The 22,307-nt window shown below is 37.6% G+C and overlaps 1 protein-coding gene across 7 annotated transcripts in view; it reads left to right on the forward strand.

The window, feature by feature from the left end:
• trioa (trio Rho guanine nucleotide exchange factor a) overlaps positions 1 to 22,307 on the forward strand; it is a 183,684-nt gene that overhangs the window by 66,259 nt on the left and 95,118 nt on the right. For all 7 annotated transcript variants that reach the window (XM_051664228.1, XM_051664229.1, XM_051664230.1 and 4 more), the window contains one exon: positions 19,381 to 19,455. In XM_051664228.1, the coding sequence (XP_051520188.1) occupies positions 19,381 to 19,455 (75 nt within the window). The remainder of the gene's footprint in view (positions 1 to 19,380; positions 19,456 to 22,307) is intronic.

Genomic DNA, 22,307 nt, shown 5'->3' on the forward strand with positions numbered 1-22,307 from the left:
CGATGCTGGGATCTGGTCAAGCAACACAGAGACTGTTTGCTAAGAACATTGTACGGTCTTTGTCATGGTTTATTTGACTTAACAATCCCAGAGACTTCTTTTAAGACCTGGTGCTAAAGGAAGTATAAGTCATGTACCTGCACTGCGGTGCTGTTGGAGATGCAGAATCACTGTCCAGTTGGTGGAACGGCAATGTGGCATCACTTTTGGACAACCACAGGTGGCAGTACGCACAGACGGGCAACACGCTGATTCAGCTGCCAGGTAAAGCTTTGACACTGCTGATGGGCACGTTTGATACCAACCCACCATCGCAGGATATTTTTAATTGATGAATTGATAATGTTTGTGATGTTTGTCTTAGTTTAAACTGCTCACGTGATGAGCCTAGCACAATGATGAGATTTTTGTAGTTCTTGGATTGTTTTTACTAATGAAAAAAATGGTGTAATGTGCATTAGATTTTGATGTCTATTCACTTTCGTTTAAAATCGATGAGCCTATTTGGCTACCGTAACTACACACACACACACACACACACACACACACACACATATACATTACTGTGCAAAAGTCTTAGGCACATAAGATGTTTCACAAAAGCATTTATCTTAAAATGGTTATTTATATCTGCTACTTCAGTGTGTCAATAGGAAATATAAATTTTATACTCCCAAACATTCCTTTTGCAAATAGAATAGAAGAACAGGGAGCCCTGCAACAGATGGCCCTCACAGAGCCCCCCCACTGAACATCGGGTCAGTCTGGGATTACACAAAGAGACAGAAGTAATTGAGACAGCATAAATAAAGTGTTCACACCAAATATTATTTAGCTCTTTTTTTTTTTTTTTTTTTTTTTTTTTTTTTTTTTTTTGCTGGACTTTGTATGATGTTAATTGATTAATGAAAACTATTTGTCATTATTGTTTTAAGAAATACTCACTTCACAAGTGCCTAAAACTTTTGCACAGTACTGTGTGTGTGTGTGTGTGTGTATGTGTATGTATATATATATATATATATATATATATATTAGTTGAAGTCAGAAGTTTACATACACTTAGGTTGAAGTCATTAACTCATTTTTTAACCACCACATATTTCATATTTCAAACTATAGTTTTGGCAAGTCGTTTAGGACATCTACTTTGTGTATGACAAGTAATTTTTCCAACAATTGTTTACAGACAGATTGTTTCACTTTTAATTGACTATATCACAATTCCAGTGGGTCAGAAGTTTACATACACTAAGTTTACTGTGCCTTTAGGCAGCTTGGAGAATTCCATAAAATGATGTTAAGCCTTTAGACAATTAGCCAATTAGCTTCTGATAGGCTAATTGGAGTCAATTGGAGGTTTACCTGTGGATTTATTTTAAGGCCTACCTTCAAACTCAATGCCTCTTTGCTTGACATCATGGGAAAATCAAAAGAAATCAGCCAAGACCTCAGAAAAAAAAAATAGTGGACCTTCAGAAGTCTGGTTGGTCCTTGGGAGCAATTTCCAAAGGGCTGAAAGCACCACGTTTATCTGTACAAACAATAGTACACAAGTATAAACACCATGGGACCACGCAGCCATCATACCACTCAGGAAGGAGACGCATTCTGTCTCCTAGAGATTGAACGTAGTTTGGTGTGAAAAGTGCAAATCAATCCTAGAACAACAGTAAAGGACATTGTGAAGATGGTGGAGGAAACAGGTAGACAAGTATCTATATCCACAGTAAAACGAGTCCTATAACGACATAACCTGAAAGGCTGCTCAGCAAGGAAGAAACCACTGCTCCAAAACCGCCATAAAAAAAGCCAGACTACAGTTTGCAAGTGCACATGGGGACAAGATCTTGCTTTTTGTAGAAATTTTCTCTGGTCTGATGAAACAAAAATTTAATTGTTTGGCTATAATGACCATCGTTATGTTTGGAGGAAAAAGGGTGAGGCTTACAAGCCAAAGAACACCATCCCAACTGTCAAGTATGTGGGTGGCAGCATCATGTTGTGGGGGTGCTTTGCTGCAGGATGGACTGGTGCACCACAAAATAGATGGCATCATGAGGAAGGAAAATTATGTGGATATATTGAAGCAACATCTCAAGCGATCAGCCAAGAAGTTAAAGCTCGGTTGCAATTGGGTCTTCCAAATGGACAATGACCCCAAGCATACCTCCAAAGTTGTGGCAAAATGGCTTAAGGACAACAAAGTCAAGGTATTGGAGTGGCCATCACAAAGCCCTGACATCAATCCGATAGAAAATTTGTGGGCAGAACTGAGAAAGCATGTGCGAGCAAGGAGGCCTACAAACCTGACTCAGTTACACCAGTTCAGTCTGGAGGAATGGGCCAAAATTCCAGCAACTTATTGTGAGAAGCTTGTGGAAGGCTACCCAAAATGTTTGACCCAAGTTAAACAATTTAAAGGCAATGCTACCAAATACTAACAAAGTGTATGTAAACTTCTGACCCACTGGGAATGTGATGAAATGAATAAAACACACACAAACACACACACCGATCAACCACAACATTAAAACCACCTGCCTTATATTGTGTAGGTCCCCCTCGTGCCACCAAAATAGCGCCAATCTGCATCTCAGAATAGCATTCACAATTGTACCGAGCTGTTATCTGAGTTAACATAGACTTCAGTTCGAACCAGTCTGGCCATTCTCTGTTGACCTCTCTCATCAACAAGGCATTTCTGTACACAGAACTGCTGCTCACTGGATGTTTTTTGTTTTTGGCACCATTCGGAGTAAATTTTAGAGACTGTTGTGTGTGAAAATCCCAGGAGATCAGCAGTTACAGAAATACTCAAGCCAGCCCCTCTGGCAATAACAAACATGCCATGGATGAAATCACTGAGATAAATTTTTTTTTCCACATTCTGATGGTTGATGTGAACATTAACTGAAGCTCTTGACCCGTGTCTGCATGAATTTATGCACTGCACTGCTGGCACACGATTGGCTGATTAGATTATTGCATGGATTATTGTTGGTGCCGTATGGGCTGGTTTGAGGATTTCTGTAACTTTTGATCTCCTGGGACTGTAGTCTGGCTTTTTTATGGTGGTTTTAGAGAAGTGGCTTTTTCCTTGCTGAGCAGCCTTTCAGGTTATATCAATATAGGACTCCTTTTATTGTGGATATAGATACTTTCTACCTGTTTCCTCCAGCATCTTCACAAGGTCCTTTGCTGTTGTTCTTGGATTGATTTGCACTTTTCGCACCAAACTATGTTCATCTCTAGGAGACAGAATGCATCTCCTTCCTGAGCCGTATGATGGCTGCGTGGTTCCATGTTGTTTATAATTGCGTACTATTGATTATACAGTTGGACGTGATGGAGCCGGACTGATATGGGATTTTTGAGACCAATACCGATTTTAGAGGGGGAAAATTCACAGATTACCGATATGGTGGCCGATATAGTAAATTGTTGGGCTGGAATGAAAACCGACCTTTTCTATATGGATTGTGCACCGATATGACTATGCAAAGGTACTCAGAAGGCTGCTTTCTTCTTTCATATTATCAAAGAATATTTGACATTATTATTATACATTGTCAACAAATTCTAGAAATGAACACTGTGAAAATAAAGAATAAATAAAAATACAATAAATAGCTTAAAAAAAAAAGTCAGCACTGTATGTTCAGAATTAGTCAGTTGCTGACCATTAAAATAAAGAATAAATTCAAATAAAATAAATAGCTTAATAAACATCAGTACTGTTTAGTATATGTCAAATGCTGACTATATTAATACTGCCAGTCAGTTATTGGCAGGTTGTAAAACAAGAAGCATTTACACCTGCCGAGACAAGAGAAAAACAGTGGCAGCGGTGTTACATCATATTCTGCTATACAAGTTCAGGGGAAACTTTCAACGATGGAAAACCAGACTTTTAAATATTACATTTTATAAATGCAACGACTGGAATTGTTCGGTTGAAGGGGGTACCAAACTGTGAATCCTGAACAAAACAGTTTGGTGAATACATGTTTACACATTAGCTTCCACTCAGCTGACAAGCAATGAATGTAGCTACGTGATTAGCTAGTTAGCTATAAGCTCGTTGTCACGGAGAGTAAAAGATGGACCAGCATTGCGTCTCATCATCTAGGTAACAACGTAGCGTGATCAACACTCAACAGACACAATCCATCACCGCACCGTTGTCTGCTGAGCTGCAAAAAGATGCTCTGTTTACCTTTCAATCTGCTACATTACTGACTGCACTGACAAACTGTAGCTGGCTAACTGCAAACAGACATGAGTGACATGGTTGTCAGGGACAGGGTTAACGTTATATTAGTTATATTGAAAAGGGAAAATGATGGGGTCATTTTTAATTAACTTTCCAGTTTGATTTCACAAACTAATTGCAGCTTGCCGAAAAGACACCACTCAACTCTGCACTGCCTAACTCCGCCCTGTCTGCAGAGCCACCATCAGTTCAGAGTCAGCTCTGTAAACAATGGAGTCGGAGTGTGCTCTGCTGGACAAACAACGTAATGACACCAATTCTAAAGCATTGTTTTCTGCATTATATATTCTGAAAAAATGTTTCCTATTTGCACATATCGGTAAACATATATATGTTATATGATATATCGGTGAGGCTAATATCGGCCAATAATATCAGCCGACAGATATATCGGTCGGGCAGTAGAACGTGGTACCTTCAGACGTTTGGAAATTGCTCCCAAGGATGAACCAGACTTGTGGATGTCCACAATTTTTTTTTCTGAGGTCTTGGCTGATTTCTTTTGATTTTCCTATGATGTTAAGCAAAGAGGCACTGAGTTTGAAGGTACACTGGTGTCCAGAAGTTTGGAATAATGTACAGATTTTGCTGTTTTGGAAGGAAATTGGTACTTTTATTCACCAAAGTGGCATTCAACTGATCACAAAGTATGGTCAGGACATTACTGATGTAAAATACAGCACCATAACTATTTGAAAAAAGTAATTTTTAATGAAATCTAGATAAGCCCCATTTCCAGCAGCCATCACTCCAACACCTTATCCTTGAGTAATCATACTTAATTGCTTATTTGGTACTAGAAAATCACTTGCCATTATATCAAACACAGTTGAAAGCTATTTGGTTCATTAAATGAAGCTTAACATTGTCTTTGTTTTTGAGTTAAGGTCAGGTTTAGGTAAAAAAAAAAAAAAAAAAGAATATGGCAAAGAAGAAACAGCTTTCTCTAGAAACTCATCAGTCAATCATTGTTTTGAGGAATGAAGGCTATACAATGCTTGAAACTGCCAAAAAACTGAAGATTTCATACAAAGGTGTACACTACAGTCTTCAAAGACAACGGACAACTGGCTCTAACAAGGACAGAAAGAGATGTGGAAGGCCAAATGTACAACTAAACAAGAGGATAAGTACATCAGAGCCTCTAGTTTGAGAAATAGACGCCTCACATGTCCTCAGCTTATAGCTTCATTGAATTCTACCCGCTCAACACCAGTTTCATGTACAACAGTAAAGAGAAGACTCGGGGATGCAGCCCTTATGTGAAGAATTGCAAAGAAAAAGCCACTTTTGAAACAGAAAAACAAAAAGAAAAGGTTAGAGTAGGCAAAGAAACACAGACATTGGACAACAGATAATTGGAAAAGAGTGTTATGGATCTTAACCCCATTGAGCTTTTGTGGGATCAGCTAGACTAAGGTGCGTGAGAAGTGCCTGACAAGAGAGCCACATCTATGGCAAGTGCTACAGGAAGGGTGTGGTGAAATGTCACCTGAGTATCTGGACAAACTGACAGCTAGAATGCCAAGGCTCTGCAAAGCTGTCATTGCTGCTCATGGAGGAGTTTTTGATGAGAACTCTTTGAAATAGTTTAATATTTTCAAATTGTAATAGTAATGTTTCACGTTATTAATGTCCTGACTATACATTGTGATCAGTAGAATGCCACTTTAGTGAATAAAAGTACCAATTTCTTTCCATAAGAGCAAAATCTGTACATTATACCAAACTTTTGGCTGCCAGTGTAGGCCTTAAAATACACCCACAGGTGGTACTCCAATTGACTCCAATTAGCCAATCAGAAGCTAAATTAGGCTTGACATAATTTATTTGGAATTTCCCAAGATGCTTAAAGGCACAGTTATCTTAGTGTATGTAAACTTCTGACACACTGGAATTGTGATATAGTCAATTAAAAGTGAAACAATCTGTCTGTAAACAATTGTTGGAAAAATGACTCTTGTCATGCACAAAGTAGATGTCCTAAACGGCTTTCCAAAACTATAGGTTGCTAATATGAATTCTGTGGAGTGGTAAAAAAATGAGTTTTAATGACTTCAACCTAAATGTATGTAAACTTCTGTCTTCAACTATATATATACTGTGTGTGTGTGTGTGTGTGTGTGTGTGTGTGTGTGTGTGTGTGTGTGTGTGTGTGTGTGTATATATATATATATATATATATATATATATATATATATATATATATACTATATTGCCAAAAGTATTCGCTCACTCATCCAAATAATTGAATTCAGGTGTTCCAATCACTTCCATGGCCACAGGTGTATAAAATGAAGCACCTAGGCATGCAGACTGCTTCTACAAACATTTGTGAAAGAATGGGCCGCTCTCAGGAACTCAGTGAATTCCAGCATGTTACTGTGATAGGATGCCACCTGTGCAACAATTCCAGTCATGAAATTTCCTTGCTACTAAATATTCACAGTCAACTGTCAGTGGTATTATAACAAAGTGGAAGCGATTGGGAATGACAGCAACTAAAATGACAGAGCGGGGTCAGCGGATGCTGAGGCGCATAGTGCGCAGAGGTCGCCAACTTTCTGCAGAGTCAATCGCTACAGACCTCCAAAGTTCATGTGGCCTTCAGATTAGCTCAAGAACAGTGCATAGAGAGCTTCATGGAATGGGTTTCCATGGCCGAGCAGCTGCATCCAAGCCATACATCACCAAGTGCAATGCAAAGCGTCGGATGCAGTGGTGTAAAGCACGCCACCACTGGACTCTAGAGCAGTGGAGACGCTTTCTCTGGAGTGACGAACCTCGCTTCTCCATCTGGCAATCTGATGGACGAGTCTGGGTTTGGCGGTTGCCAGGAGAACGGTACTTGTCTGACTGCATTGTGCCAACTGTGAAGTTTGGTGGAGGGGGGATTATGGTGTGGGCTTGTTTTCAGGAGCTGGGCATGGCCCCTTAGTTCCAGTGAAAAGAACTCTGAATGCTTCAGCATGCCAAGAGATTTTGGACAATTCCATGCTCCCAACTTTGTGGGAACAGTTTGGGGATGGCCCCTTCCTGTTCCAACATGACTGCGCACCAGTGCACAAAGCAAGGTCCATAAAGACATGGATGAGCGAGTTTGGTGTGGAAGAACTTGACTGGCCTGCACAGAGTCCTGACCTCAACCCAATAAAGCACCTTCGGGATGAATTAGAGCGAAGACTGCGAGCCAGGCCTTCTCGTCCAACATCAGTGTCTGACCTCACAAATGTGCTTCTGGATGAATGGTCAAAAATTCCCATAAACACACTCCTAAACCTTGTGGAAAGCCTTCCTAGAAGAGTTGAAGCTGTTATAGCTGCAAAGGGTGGGCCGACGTCATATTAAACCGTATGGATTAAGAATGGGATGTCACTTAAGTTCATATGCGTCTGAAGGCAGATGAGCGAATACTTTTGGCAATATAGTGTATGTATGTGTATGTGTGTGTGTGTGTGTGTGTGTGTGTGTGTATATATATATATATATATATATATATATATATATATATATATATATATATATATATATATATATATATATATATATATATATATATATATTATAATGTGTATATACACACACAGCTCTGGAAAAAATTAAGAGACCACTGCAAAATTATACATTTCTCTGGATTTACTATTTATAGGTGTGTGTTTGAGTAAAATGAACATTTTTGTTTTATTCTATAAAGTACTGACAACATTTATCCCAAATTCCAAATCAAAATATTGTCATTTAGAGCATTTATTTGCCGAAAATGACAACTGGTCAAAATAACAAAAAAGTAATCATACCTCGAGTAATGCAAAGAAAACAAGTTCTTATTAATTTTTAAACAACACAATACTAACGTTTTAACTTAGAATTCAGAAATCAATATTTGGTGGAATAACCTTCATTTTCAGTCACAGCTTTCATGCGTCTTGGCATGCTCTCTATCAGGCTTTCACATTGCTGTTGGGTGACTTTATGCCACCCCTGGCGCAAAAATTCAAGCAGCTTGGCTTTGTTTGATGGCTTGTGGCCATCCATCTTCCTCTTGATCACATTCTAGAGGTTTTCAATGGGGTTCAAGTCTGGAGATTGGACTGGCCATGACAGGGTCTTGATCCGGTGGTCCTCCATCCACACCTTGATTGATCTGGCTGTGTGGCATGGAGCATTGTCCTGCTGGAAAAAACAATCTGGGGAACATTGTCAGAGCAGAATGAATTACGTTTTCTTCCAGGATAACCTTGTACATGGCTTGATTCATGCATCCTTGACAAAGACAAATATGCCCGATTCCAGCCTTGCTGAAGCACTCCCAGATCATCATCGATCCTCCACCTGGTTAGACAGAGACCTGGAAAGGCCTTCAAGCCACAGTCTCTCGCACCCACTATGAAATTTGTTTGAGGATCGGTGATGATATGGGGTGCTACAGAAAGGCTTGAATCGGACAGATTCGTCTTTGTGAAGGACGCATGAATCAAGCCATGTACAAGGTTATGCTGGAAGAAAACTTGCTTCCTTCTGCTCTGACAAAGTTCCCCAACTCTGAGGATTGGTTTTTCCAGCAGGACAATGTTCCATGCCACACAGCCAGGTCTATCAAGATGTGGATGAGGACCACCGGATCAAGACCCTGTCATGGCCAGCCCAATCTCCAGACCTGAACCCCATTGAAATACTCTGGAATGTGATCAAGAGGAAGATGGCCATCAAACAAAGCAGAGCTGCTTGAATTTTTGTGCCAGGAGTGGCATAAAGTCACCCAAAAGCAATGTGAAAGCCTGATAGAGAGCATGCCAAGACGCATGAAAGCTGTGATTGAAAATCAGTGTTATTCCCCCAAATATTTATTTCTGAACTCTTTCTAAATTTTGGGCTGCAATTAATGATTATTTTGATAATCGACTAATCTAACAATTATTAGAGCGATTATTCGACTATTAGGGTGATTATTGCAATGATTAATCATTAGCTCTTAACCGACTATTCAGCTTGTGCCTTGACTTCAAAGGTTCTATTAAACATGCTTACTAACAATAAAGACGACAAAATCATCTTTTAAAAATATCTCTAAATTACAATCACTGAATTACAAGGGGAAAAAAATACTTGGCTTTTTATTGTTTAATTCATTAAAAAAATTCACTGCAAAAAAAAAAAAAAAAAAAAAAATCCTATTGTTATCCAGTGTTTTTGTCTTGTTTTCCATTTAAAATTATCTAAAAATCCTTAAAACAATATGGGCTGGTTTGAGTATTTCTGTAACTGCTGATCTCCTGGGATTTTCACGCACAACAGTCTCTAGAGTTTACTCTGAATGGTGCCAAAAACAAAAAACATCCAGTGAGCGGCAGTTCTGTGGATGGAAGACACTGATTACCACACCTGGAGTCGCAAGTTCGAATTCAGGGCGCTTTGAGAGACTCCACTCAGGCTTCCTAAGCAACCAATTGGCCCGGTTGCTAGGGTGGGTAGAGTCACGTTGGATTAACCTCCTCATGGTCGCTATAATGTGGTTCTCGCTCTTGGTGGGGCGCGTGGTGAGTTGTGCGTGGATGCCGCGGAGAATAGCATGAGCCTCCACACGCGCTAGGTCTCTGCGGTAATGCACTCAACAAGCCACGTGATAAGATGCGCGGATTGACTCTGATGCAGACGCAACTGAGATTCATCCTCCGCCACCAGGATTGAGGCGAATCATCATGCCACCACGAGGACTTGGAGCGCATTGGGAATTGGGCATGCCAAATTGGGGAGAAACTTAGGGTTAGCAATGGTAATAGTGGTGCTCGAGTCTGCGAACGCGTACTTGGATAAAAGTATATTGCTGGCTTTGGCAAGCACCACTATTAGCACCACTGTTAAACCACTGTTTACCCTAATTCTCAAATGCACCCAATCACTGATATCACGTTTTGCACTAAAGTGAAAGAAGAGGGTGATATAGTGTGAGACGCACAGACAGGTGGGAAAGTAGAGAAGGAGAAAAAAAGGACAGACGAACTGATTGAGTGGGAGAAGAAGAATAGATAGGATGTGCCTTGAGGGTGTGACTCCCCTCTTTTTTGTATCTTTTGCTGAAAAGGAGAGATCAGGCACCGCACTGGACCTCTGTTACTGCACTGGGCTAAATATAGTATGTCCCCCACAGACAACACGGCACAATAATGACATCACAGACAATGCATAAAAAAAACTCAGCCGAGCCAATGGCTCATATTACTGAATGGAACATGCAAAGCACTTATAGCTTACACAAGACAGCATAAACTACCCTCTGTTTAATTTAAAGAGTCGTGAAACAGGGATCTGCCTAGAGTCCAAAATTAACACTCGACAAATGCCAAATGTGAGTAAAAATTGGCTTTGGCGAGTAAATAAAACACCAGTTACTCCCCAGTTGTCCATAAACTTTATTTGGAACATATAATACAGAGGCTAGTTTTAATCGATTGGCCAAAACGATGCTAATTGTGGCCTAATTTAAGTTATACTGTGTGGTCCAACAGTATGTGTCTGAGTTTCTCTGTCAGTGTCATCAACTTTGAGCAATTCCTGCTTTCCACATACTGCAACGTGGCATTTTCCCTCTTTACCAGTCTGGCCATGCTTTAGATTTCTAGAGAACAGAAGCTGAAATTGCTCCTCACCCGTGATCACATTACACTAGGAGAAACAAGCTTTGCTAACAGACTCTCTCTTCATGCTTCACGCACATCATTGCCTGTAATACAGTGAGCTTAGCTGACCTTTCATTCAGTTTATCATATGTAAGTACACTTCAGTCCTCTGCAGTTCATGTTACCCTGTTTGGTAACTTGCTTTATTACGTAAACAGTGTCACCAGAAAGGCCCAGATGAGAGACTGAGTTATGTGAGTTTTAATTAAAAAATGTTTAAAAAAATTTATATATATATATGCCATATGGCCTCTGGGTTACAGGCCCACCAGCTCAAGTGTTAACCTGGTTCTGCAGCAGTTTTACATGGTGATGGGTCAGGTCACAGGGGTCGTCTGCTTGAGATCTCAATCCCCTGGAGCACCTTAGGTTAATAGGGTAATTGCTAAGATTCAGACACAAGCTACACTCCAATGAGAAGCCAGGTCAACAGCGCTGAAGTGATTTGATCTGACCTGACTGATGTGAGCTTAAAGGCTGCAGGGTGGAAATGCAAAGCTTGCCTCGATGCCTACAGTTGTCCTGTTGTTAAATGTTTAAAACTGGAAATGAATTGAATCGAGTGCTTGTGAATCGTAATTTGAATTAAATTGGGAAATCATCGCTGTTACCTGTTCCTTCTAGAATCAGCAATTAAAGATTTGAAATAAACTTGAGTCTCACACAGTACCAATTCAGCTGTAGCAAACCGTTTGGCATCAGTTCAGTCACAGTCGCAGAAGTGTTCAAGATTCATTTGTCACCTGTTCATTCAGCAAGACTGGAGTCGGAAATGAAAGGATGAATTGACTCGTTAGTTTTGTGAGGCTTGTGTTGGGACTGCAACTTCATTAATGTGCACAGTAACGCGACCAGCAGTATGAGTTATGATGTTATTAATGGCTGCCACACGCTGGCGCGTACTCGTCGAACCATTGACCTCTGCCCTCACGTGCACTTCAATCTGACCAACAGTGAAGAAGAACAACTGCGGAAGGGGAGGTGTGTGAAATTTTGTAATTTACAGTGGGAAACTGTATTATTAAATTGGTATTGGTCACATTTTAAGTTGGCTGTTAAGCTTAACAGAAGTACTACTTATTTAGCTGTTGTTGGAGAATCTTACAAAAACATCTAGGTCACATTTTACAAAATCAAGAAAATGTTCAAATTTATCTTTATGAAAGTTAAGCCTATTTTTATGGTCATTTATTGCAAGATTTGTTTCATTATTTTAATTAAGCACATATCACCCTCAAATTATCGTTATGGTAATGTCCAGACATTTTAGTTTAAGAGGTTTTTTTTCATAGTGGTGAATATCAGTACAGTAGCATAATTTACAGGAACTATTACAGTAAAAAACTATGGTTATACAGTTTTTTTATTTAGGCAAAATTTGCTTAAATACAAGTCAGTACAACAAATAGTACCCATGATGTATAGAAATACTTCAGATAAAACAATATCATTGTTTTTTACTTGAATAAAATTTGCTTAATTTTCATCAATTTTGATTTTAGGGTGAAATATAACCAGACACATTCTTGACAATTAGATTCACCTTTTAGGCTTGTCTAGCTAGCTACAGTATGTTGGTGGTTTGTAATAATGTAACTGCTCATTGTAAGTAGGTGAAAAGGAAAGATATATAAAATTTCTTAACAAAATTTTGTCCATTTTTTTACTGCCAAAATCACTTAAAGGCACGTCATGCCGTGATTAAACATTTAGAAGCAGAAATTTTCTAGGAGAGTTTAAAGGCAGCCTCATATACAGTATTATAAGTCCTGCGATGCAGCTGGCTTGACTGTATCTAAGCAGTCTACATCCATTACATTCTCTTTGGTTTTCTCTTTATCCCTCTCTCTCACTTCTCTCTCCATCATCTCATCACTGTAGTGCTGATCAGTGTGCCTGCTCTGCTGCCATCTAGCAGAGAGCCAGTGCTCTACTCTTAAGATTTAGTGTGTGTGTGTGTGTGTGTGTGTGTGTGTGTGTGAGTGTGAGTGAGAGAGAGAGAGAGAATTGTTGCCGGTAAGTGTGAAAGGATGTGCCAGTTTAAGATTGTGCCTGAGCTTGAAGCTTGAGGTTGTTATCTTGACTATTACTGTTTCAATATCAGTGAAATCAAGAACCTTTTACCTGGAAACAATAAGGCTACATTTTTAAACAACTTTGTTTTCTGTTCTCGTTCTGATGTCTGATACATAATTGTCTGTCTGAGAGTGGTTAGTTTTGGAGGTACTGATGTGCTGATACAGATATCAATTTCGTGGCTGTGTAAATTCTTCCTTCTTTTTCAATTGTTTCTGTTGAACGACTTTAAAGCTCACCCTCTTTTCACCTTCCTGTCACAAAAGAGCGGTCCCACAGTACCACAGTATTCTTTAGAGTCTCTCTCCAAAAAACAAAAACAGATTCCTCAGTTCTTTTTCCACAGACTGTGAATTCCCAACCACATTCAGAGCTCTTCCAGATCTGGGACTAGAGTTGACTGTCTGATTTTCCAAAGCGTAATGTCTCTATTTGTGAAGTGGTTTGTTGTATTTCTGTGGTTTGGTTGCTGAAATGATGGATTTTAGATGTGAAATATCTTGTTACCCTGCATGCGAAGCTTGAAGGACAGCAACACGCCTGTGAAATGGGATTAATTTGGGCAAGTAGACATTTAAATGAGATACATTGAACATTCATATGAGAGACGCTTCAGGTATGAAATGGAGGCTATTTCTTTGTTTTCTTTCTGGACGTAAAAGTAAAATCTTTTTGATAAACGATGTTGTTAGCCTCGCTGAAACCCCAATTTGTAACAAGATTGGTTTTGTGTAGATTGTTACCCTTTGTATACTGTATGTGTTCCTATACTCATTCTTATGCACTCTTTGGGGATGTATGAAAGGAAATGTCTTTGACTATATTGGACAATGTTATGTTTATTTATTTTTTTTATTTTTTTTTATGATTGGCATAGGATAAGACTAAAATTGAAACCAGATAATATTAGATTCATACTACTTTCCTGCCAGGTTACAGAAGTGCAAAGCAATTATTTTTAAACTATTAATTGAAATCTTTTTCTGCCTTATTTTACTTATACATAGAATACATATTCATATACAGTAAAATTAGACTTTATTAATTCTCAGAGGAGCAGTTTAGTTTTGGGCTAAATTGAGTGTTTCAGACACAGATACTGGTGTACAGGTGAGGAGAAAAGGAGACAGTGTAGGATACAATGAGGTACTGCAGCATAGAAATAGAATTATGTGAAATTTATATTGTAGTTGTGTACAATATACAATTAAATATTTTACAAATATGGAATAGAAAATACTTTGAAGTAAACAGTAATGCAGAATAGCAACCAGAACCTTAATAAATATACTATGAAATATAAAATATTATGCATAAAGGAAAGGAAATACATGATATAGTGTACAATACAATACAACGTAATACAGTGCAGGTTGTATAAAATGTAAGTATAATATAATTGTATGAACACTTGAAAATGAAAATGTCTATATCAATACATCAGTGCTATGGCACATTTGTGTTGTCACTTTTGTTCTTTGTAATTTTTACTGTCTCTTCAGATAATTATTAGTAATTTTCTAAACACTTTGCAAATGTACGTTACACTATTCTGTTTGACTGCTGTGGTTCTCTAAAGAGCACACTAACAAACACTTACACACACCATTACATCATCCAGCTGCAAGAGTGAGAACCTCATTTGCCCTCCTATACCGCAGTATTATCCACACACACTCTTTCCCTGAGGGGGATAGTGTTGGCTCTCGTTTATTTATTTTATTTGCTTTTTAATTAAAGGAATCAATAAATGTAACATTTATGTTAAATTATGTATATTATAAATGATAGGTATTCAGCATTTTTCATACTAAATTCCATTTGGTGGATAGAGAGAGACAGAGCAGGACCCTTTATTACATATTGTATATAATTGTAGATAATATACAGTAAAAGCCTGGCCTTTTAATAACATGAATTATCATTTAAATATTATTATTATTATTATTATTAAGTACCGTAATAATGCATTTACATTCTTTATCATTTCATAGGCTTTAAAATAATACTTTTTGATATACAGAGTTGTATAATTGTGCACTGCATTTCAATTTTACTTGCATTGAAAACTTTTAACTGAACTTTTAGCTTCTTAACTAGTTTTGGGTGAAGTTATTGTATTTTTGTTCAACATATATAAAAATAAATAAATATTAAAATAAAATCGTTTTAGATCAAACATTAATTTGCGGATCCTCTGTTATAAATTATGTTTAATTACATTTATATATTAATTGATTATTTATGGTAAATGAAATTATAAATTCATGATCAGAGATAACTATATACATTTGTTGTGCTTAGTATTCAAAAGGTTCCATACTTAATATGGAAAAAGAATGGCAGGGAATTAGGTAGAGTGAAAGAAAAAAGGTGTGTGTTTGTACAGTGAGAGGCATTGAGACACCACAGGGTAGACATCACAGAAAAATGAATAGCTGACATCATCTCTCTCTCTTAGCTGTGTGTAGGAGGGATAAGCCTCCTTCTCCATCCGTATTTCATGCTCAATTAACAGCACTGGGATGGAGGGATAGTAGAAAAATTAGAGACAGCATGTCTGAACTGATACATATCCACGTGGCCATAAACGCTTAACACGAGAGAGTTTTGTGCTCTATACCGGAGTTTAGATTAAAAAAATGCTAAGTTTGGCTATGTTTGGAAGGGAAAACTTGCTTTCTACTTACTGAGTACTGTGTATTATAAATAGTATGCAAGCTGTACGCATTATGAAGTAGTCTTATGCTATGTTGTTGTCACATGACCTCGGCACATTGCATGTGAGTGGCGTCCAGAAAAGTTATTTTGTAAATCATGAATTATTTCTGGTTCATTCATCACACTGGAAATGGAAGGACAGTATACATTAGAGGTTGACCGATAGTGGATTTTACCAATAACTGAGTTTTTAAAATTTATACTGAGTGAAAAAATTACACTCAAATTAAAATAGTGCTGAACTTTATTACAAAAATAAACAGAACTGACTGAACCATGAAAATGTATTGTACTTTTTTTAATGAAATAAATATATAAATATTAATATATATAAACTAATATTCTAATTGTAAATTTACATTGTTCCCTTAGTCCACAAGAGGGTGCAATAATTACATAAACCATTCAGCACCATTATATTAATGCATAGAACATTCCTATCATGGCTGTAAAAAAAAAAAAAAAAAAGAGCGTTTCATTTTCAACTAATGTGCATAAAATATATTAAAGTTTTAGTTGGTCCATATTCTCAAATGTTAAGTCAAAAGTAAAATGAGGGGGGGGAAACGCTTCAATAGATATTGCAAGCGTAACACCATGTGAACTGATTCGTACTTCTCCAGACTCAAGCTTCATAATAACAGCGAAATACCACATTCTTTTTTTATTCAGTACAGTTGTATGTAGGGTAGCAATAGTCACATATAGCAGAGGTAATCGGCTGATCTCGATGGTGAAGCGGTTCAGACTGTGAGCCCAGGCCAGGGGATGTTCAATCAGACGGAACACACCAGAATGGAACCGAACGTGAGGATCTCGAGACACATATTTCTAAGTTGAACATCTTTCCAGACAAAGCATTTAAACAACTCATTGCTTTATCTGAGAAATGCTTATAAGAGAGCAAGACGCAATGGCCAAAGACCTCCACCAACTGTAAGGGGCTGTTGACACTGAACGCTTTTGCAACCATTCTTTTGTTTTTCTATGTAAGCGCACGCTAGACAAATGTCTTTGTTTCCCTTTGTTTATTCAGCATCTCGTGTAGGAGCGCTGTTTTTTTAAATGATGTGTCTAATTAAAAATAACTTTGAAAGCATATTGAGACACCTGCTTTCAGTTAAACTGTATTTGTTGCGCTGTGTCTAGCCTTTTTTAGCGCAAGAATGTGATCGAACTGAAGTCATCGTATTACAGTGAGGATCATTTTTTTTAAATTGAAAGCAGATGCGTTTCTAATTTGTTTATACATTTCTCTAGCCTGCATGAAGATATTAATTTGCTTTCTCATGACACTAGCTTTAAATATGCAACTGAGCTGGCTGTCAAATGCATAAATGTGACCAGCTGGATATAAACTAATGCAAATAGATGGTAATAGATGGTAACAATCGTGACATTTAAACATTTGGGTAGGATTTTTGTCACATTGTTCTAACCGCTTGAGGTTAGCTTTAATGTTAGCATCCTCTCAGCCTTGTCGGCAAACATACTGCTGTTCTCTACTAATGCAGCATCTAGTCAACAAATTAATTACTTTATAATGATATGACATCATGACTGTAGTGTACTGTATACATACCTTTTCGTTGTTGATGTTTTAAATCCGCATCTGAAGTGTTCCGCTCCATGCAGAGTGTAGTCTCACGTGTCAAAACAAACACCACAAGGCATCAGTGAAGTGATAGTTTTTATTTCACCTCTAGAGGCTACTTTCATACTGTATAATGACAGCGGATCCTTCCCAGCCACTCCAGCACCGGACACAACGGGGGAAAAACTATCTGTGTGGATTTTTGCCGATAACCGATAGTTCCAGATATCTGTTATCGGTGTCGATTATTCAGCAAAACAGATATATTGGTTGATCTCTAGTATATATACTATATATTGCAATAGTAAAGGCTAGGGTGTACTTCATTTTCCATGTGCTGTTATGTGTCATGTAGGTCAAGTGCTCTGGCCTTTCAAAGTATACTCTTTTGACGTGTTGAAGTGACATGATATACTCTGATGTTTTTGTTTGCGTCACGCACACTGTGCACGAGAAGTAGCAGCACACAGAAAACTGATGTATACTTTGGCCGTAGGAGTAGGATACTAGTTCTATTCCGAATACAACTGTCAAATGTTGATACTTGGACAAGTGTGTGTGTGATTTGTTCAAACTTGTAATAACCCAGGAAACAAATGGAAAAGTTTAGATTGCATAATCTAAGCAAGGTTAAATCTTTGTGAATGTGAGTCTAGGCACTCTGAGCGACCAAAGTTAGTCTGTTGGCTATGCATGACTAACTGATGCCAAGCCTCGCCAAAGCCAGTCAAGTTGAACCTGTGAATCATAAAAACAAACGGTTGAACAGAAGTTGTGGTTCATCCAGGTTGCTGCTGATCTCATGCAAAGCACTTGAACGAGGTCCAGCACTTGAGGCGATACGTGCACATGCCAAGAACAGGAGAACAAACAAAGATGTGTATAGTTGTCTTTACATTCAGCTAAAGGCACGCAAAAAAAAAAAAAGAAAATGTAGAGTAGATATCAAATCTAGTAGAGTTGACGGTCAAAGTATTCAAGGTGAAGTCTCTAGTGTCAACAAAAGATATTGGAAAAATAGTGAATGTTTTCAAACGGGTTTACCAAACACTCCCACCTTCTGCCATATATCAGATAAACAGATAGTCCTGCCCCAAACTCATACTATTAATTGAGCCAATGTAGCTGTATCAGGCTGCTCTAACAAACCGATCAATGTTGTAACAAAGGCCAGTGAGTAGGGTTGGGAATCGTAATGAATTTTACGATTCCGATTCCTCTTAACAATTCTGGTTCCTTAATGGTTCCAGTAACGATTCCAGTAATACTTTTAGTACTTTTTTTTTTTTTTTCAAGAATTATTTAGAAATGAGAAATGCAATTCTTATTGCATTTACTACCCTCTGATCATTTCAGATTTGTACAGAGCAGATATAACCAATCAGGAATACATTTTATACAGTTCTTGTAAAAGGTGTGTTTGCAGACTTTTTAGAGACATAAATACAATCCAATAATAGACTCTATTTTAGATAATGAAATCTAAACCAACACGAAATGTGATGGCAGATTTCATTCATTCATTCATTATTTGATAAAAGTCCACTTATTGCAACAAAACTTGTGTAGCTTTAATTATACATTGTCATATGAACAACCAGTCAGTAAATGCACTGCTTGATTTAATAGAGACACAGCAGGTCATCATTAAATAAACAGTAACAGTTCCAGAGACAGTTTAGACTGTGTTTTGTAGCCTAATGTCGTATTTCAGGCTTGTGAGTCTTCAACAGTTCTTACACATTGGGTATTAATATACAGTATAATGATAATCGATTCTTACATTTCATAATCGATGCATCGAAATTTCTTTGATAGGTCGATGCACTGTGGTGCATCGATGCATTTTCCCACCTCTAGTAGAGAGTGGACAGGAAATGATGGGGGGAAGCAGGATTAGTAATTGACATGAACCAGACTTCAGTTGTCATTGGCTGAATTAGCAGTATGGCTCAGTGTGTCACAGTGTGCATGTGATAACTGCTAGACGCTGTTATTGCATTGATTATAACGCATGTTTTGTTTTTGTTTTTCAGGATTTCGCAGGAATGAAGAAATGAAGGCAATGGAGGTTTTGCCCATTCTAAAGGAAAAAGTGGCCTTCTTATCAGGTGTGTTGTCTCGACACTCTGATCTCACAGTTAAAAACTGAACTAGTAGGTTAAATTTTCTTTAGCTAAAATTGGTCTGTCCTTACTGAAATGGGAAACACTGACCCCAGTGGCCAAAGTGGTAAATTTTCTTGGGTGTATGGGCATGTGTGAGCTACATTTTCTGGATGTAATGTCCAAGGAGAAGCTTCAAAAGCAAGTTGTGAGGCGAGTTGTTTTCAGCTTTACAGGCTCTAATACAGTGAAGAGGAATGCATATTTTATAAACTGAAACCCCAAACCAAAACATAACCATCAGTGGAGTAAAAATAATGTTAGAGGGAAAAATGCAGCCTCAGAATTGTGCTCATCATTGATTATGCGAACACGGATAATTCATGGTTTCAACGTGGGATCCGAACCCGGGTCTCTTCCAGGTCGCACCACAAGGGAAGGTAAACACACTAGAGCAGATACAAAATGTCTGAGATGGCGCTAGTCGGAGAGTTGGCATAATGTGGGCGATCCTAGGGTACCGGAACTTTCTGTTTGATCATGTTGGTGTTAATTGATGTTTTTAGCTGCAGTTGAGTGCTTTTAATTAAAAAACAAACAAACAAAAAAAAAAACCACTCTGAATGCTTTACATACTCGCATACACAAATAACTCAAAGCCATGTTTTACATACTGTATTATGCAAGTAACTTTATTATTATTGTTACTTGCAAAAAATTTGTGGTTGACCGATATGGGTTTTTTAACGGCCAATGCTGATATCCAGAGAGTGAGGTGGCCGTTAGGCTTATATAATGCTGATATAACACACAATTTAATATTGTAAATATCATGTACATAAAATTGCCCAAAAAAATGATAAACACTTATTTAGCACTATATTTACTCATAATTTCACACAAAACTTTAATTTTGTAAAAAATAATCTTTAAAAAAATAAAGTTGTGTTTTAAATGGTAGATAGAAGATTTGTTATCCAGTTTTAGTAATTTATTTGCACACAAAGAAGTTGTTAATATATTAGGAAGAAGGAAATAACAGTGCACACTGTAGTTCAGCAACCATGAATGGCATGCGCGCATTAGCAATTGCAATTTCTATCAAAAGACAGAATCAAACAATTGCACATACAGTGCACAGTGAATATGACATTTACTCATAGCACATGTGAAGCGTTTTACTCGCTCGTGCAGGTCCAGCAAGCAGCAAACGGCCCAGATCGCCTGCTTTGATTGTCATGGACTGACCATCATGTAACATTTGTAAATCAGAGGAACTGAGTTTTGATCCTGGCTGATAGATGCTTCAGAGAAAGATAGTATATGGGCGCTCAACAGGAAGAAAGCACTGGATTTTCATGATGTTTGTGAATTACATCCATTTAAAGAGATATCCGCATATTTGCAGAAACTATATGATAGAAATTTTATTGATATTTGCCTTTTTATCATTAGACAATAATGTTAAAAGTTACAGGAAACTGTTAAAAAGAGTCTGATAGAATAAATGCTTTAGAGGAAGATTTATGAGCACTCCACAGGATGCTAGATTTGCTCAAGTTTTGTGAGGTTCGTGAATTACATCTGTCAAAACGAGGTATCTGCATATTTACAGATGGTAAATGATATTTGCTTTATTGATATTTGCCTTTTTATCATTATGCAAGACAGTTAAAAGTTACAGGGAACTGTTGAGGAGAGGGAGAGAGAGAGTGAAACATGCGAGCACTTTAACATTATGAGCTCATATACACTTCTGCCATGGCTCTGTTATGTGGACCGTTTAAACGAGATAGTGCTGCACACCGGTCTATTATTTTTGTAACATAATGGCACGTGACAACAAAACAAACTGATTCGTCATTTACATGTCTCAGACAGCTCCTTCATGTCCATGCAGGCAATTCTCAGCGCCCTCACGACCTCAAGAAACAAATCGTCCAAACAGGAATATTTTCAGTATTTATTGAAAAAAAAAAAATATTCAATTATCAGCCTCTGCTATATATATCAGTCGACCACTAGCAAAAATGTAAGTTAGTGTGTTTATTTAGATTAAAAATATCAATGCAGTGGTTTTTTCACTGTCTTTCTTTCTTAATCTGAATGTCTTTTTTTTTTTTTTTTTTTTCTGCTCAAGGTCTTACAACTAAAAAAACAACCACGAAAACTGACTCTGCATAGCCTAGAGTGTGAATGTTCAGTGATTCTACATAACCATACAGTTTTGATTATTTCATGTTATTTATTTATTTATTCCTTAACACCACAGGATAAAATGAATTATCCTATTACATCCACACTCCATTATTGGGGTTCAGTACATTCACTGGAGTAAGTCCTCATGGATAGCCTAGCCACTGAGTGAGTTTGTTGTGCAGAAGTCAAGGTTTTCTAGCTATGTAACATAACATGTATAAACTGAAGCCAGGAGAGGACGAGGATTGGTAGGAAACTCATTGATAAGGCATTTCTTAAAGCCAGTGGTCTTGGTTTGGCTTAGAGCTACAGACTGGCTAATTTGAGCAGAGATATTTGTTGTAATTAGAACCACTTTTGCCCTGTTGTAGCCTATTAATATATGCAGTGGCCCCAAAAAGTGTTTGAAAACTTAATCCACAATTACAAATTTATGAATGTCTTTATATTATATATCACAATGTCAAGTGGCGTTTGTTTCAAAGAAATATAGCATATTTTCAAACAAAACATTTGAAACAATAATTTTTTCTAATTTTCAATTTATAAAACATTTGAAATATTATCCAAAAAAGTACATGCGCGCACACACACAAAAAAAATAGAATAAAATACATTCAGACCAGTTGGTTATTTTTTGCTATTGAAAAAAATGGCTA

The sequence above is a fragment of the Myxocyprinus asiaticus genome, chromosome 30, assembly GCF_019703515.2.
Source record: "Myxocyprinus asiaticus isolate MX2 ecotype Aquarium Trade chromosome 30, UBuf_Myxa_2, whole genome shotgun sequence".
Taxonomy (NCBI): Eukaryota; Metazoa; Chordata; class Actinopteri; order Cypriniformes; family Catostomidae; genus Myxocyprinus; species Myxocyprinus asiaticus.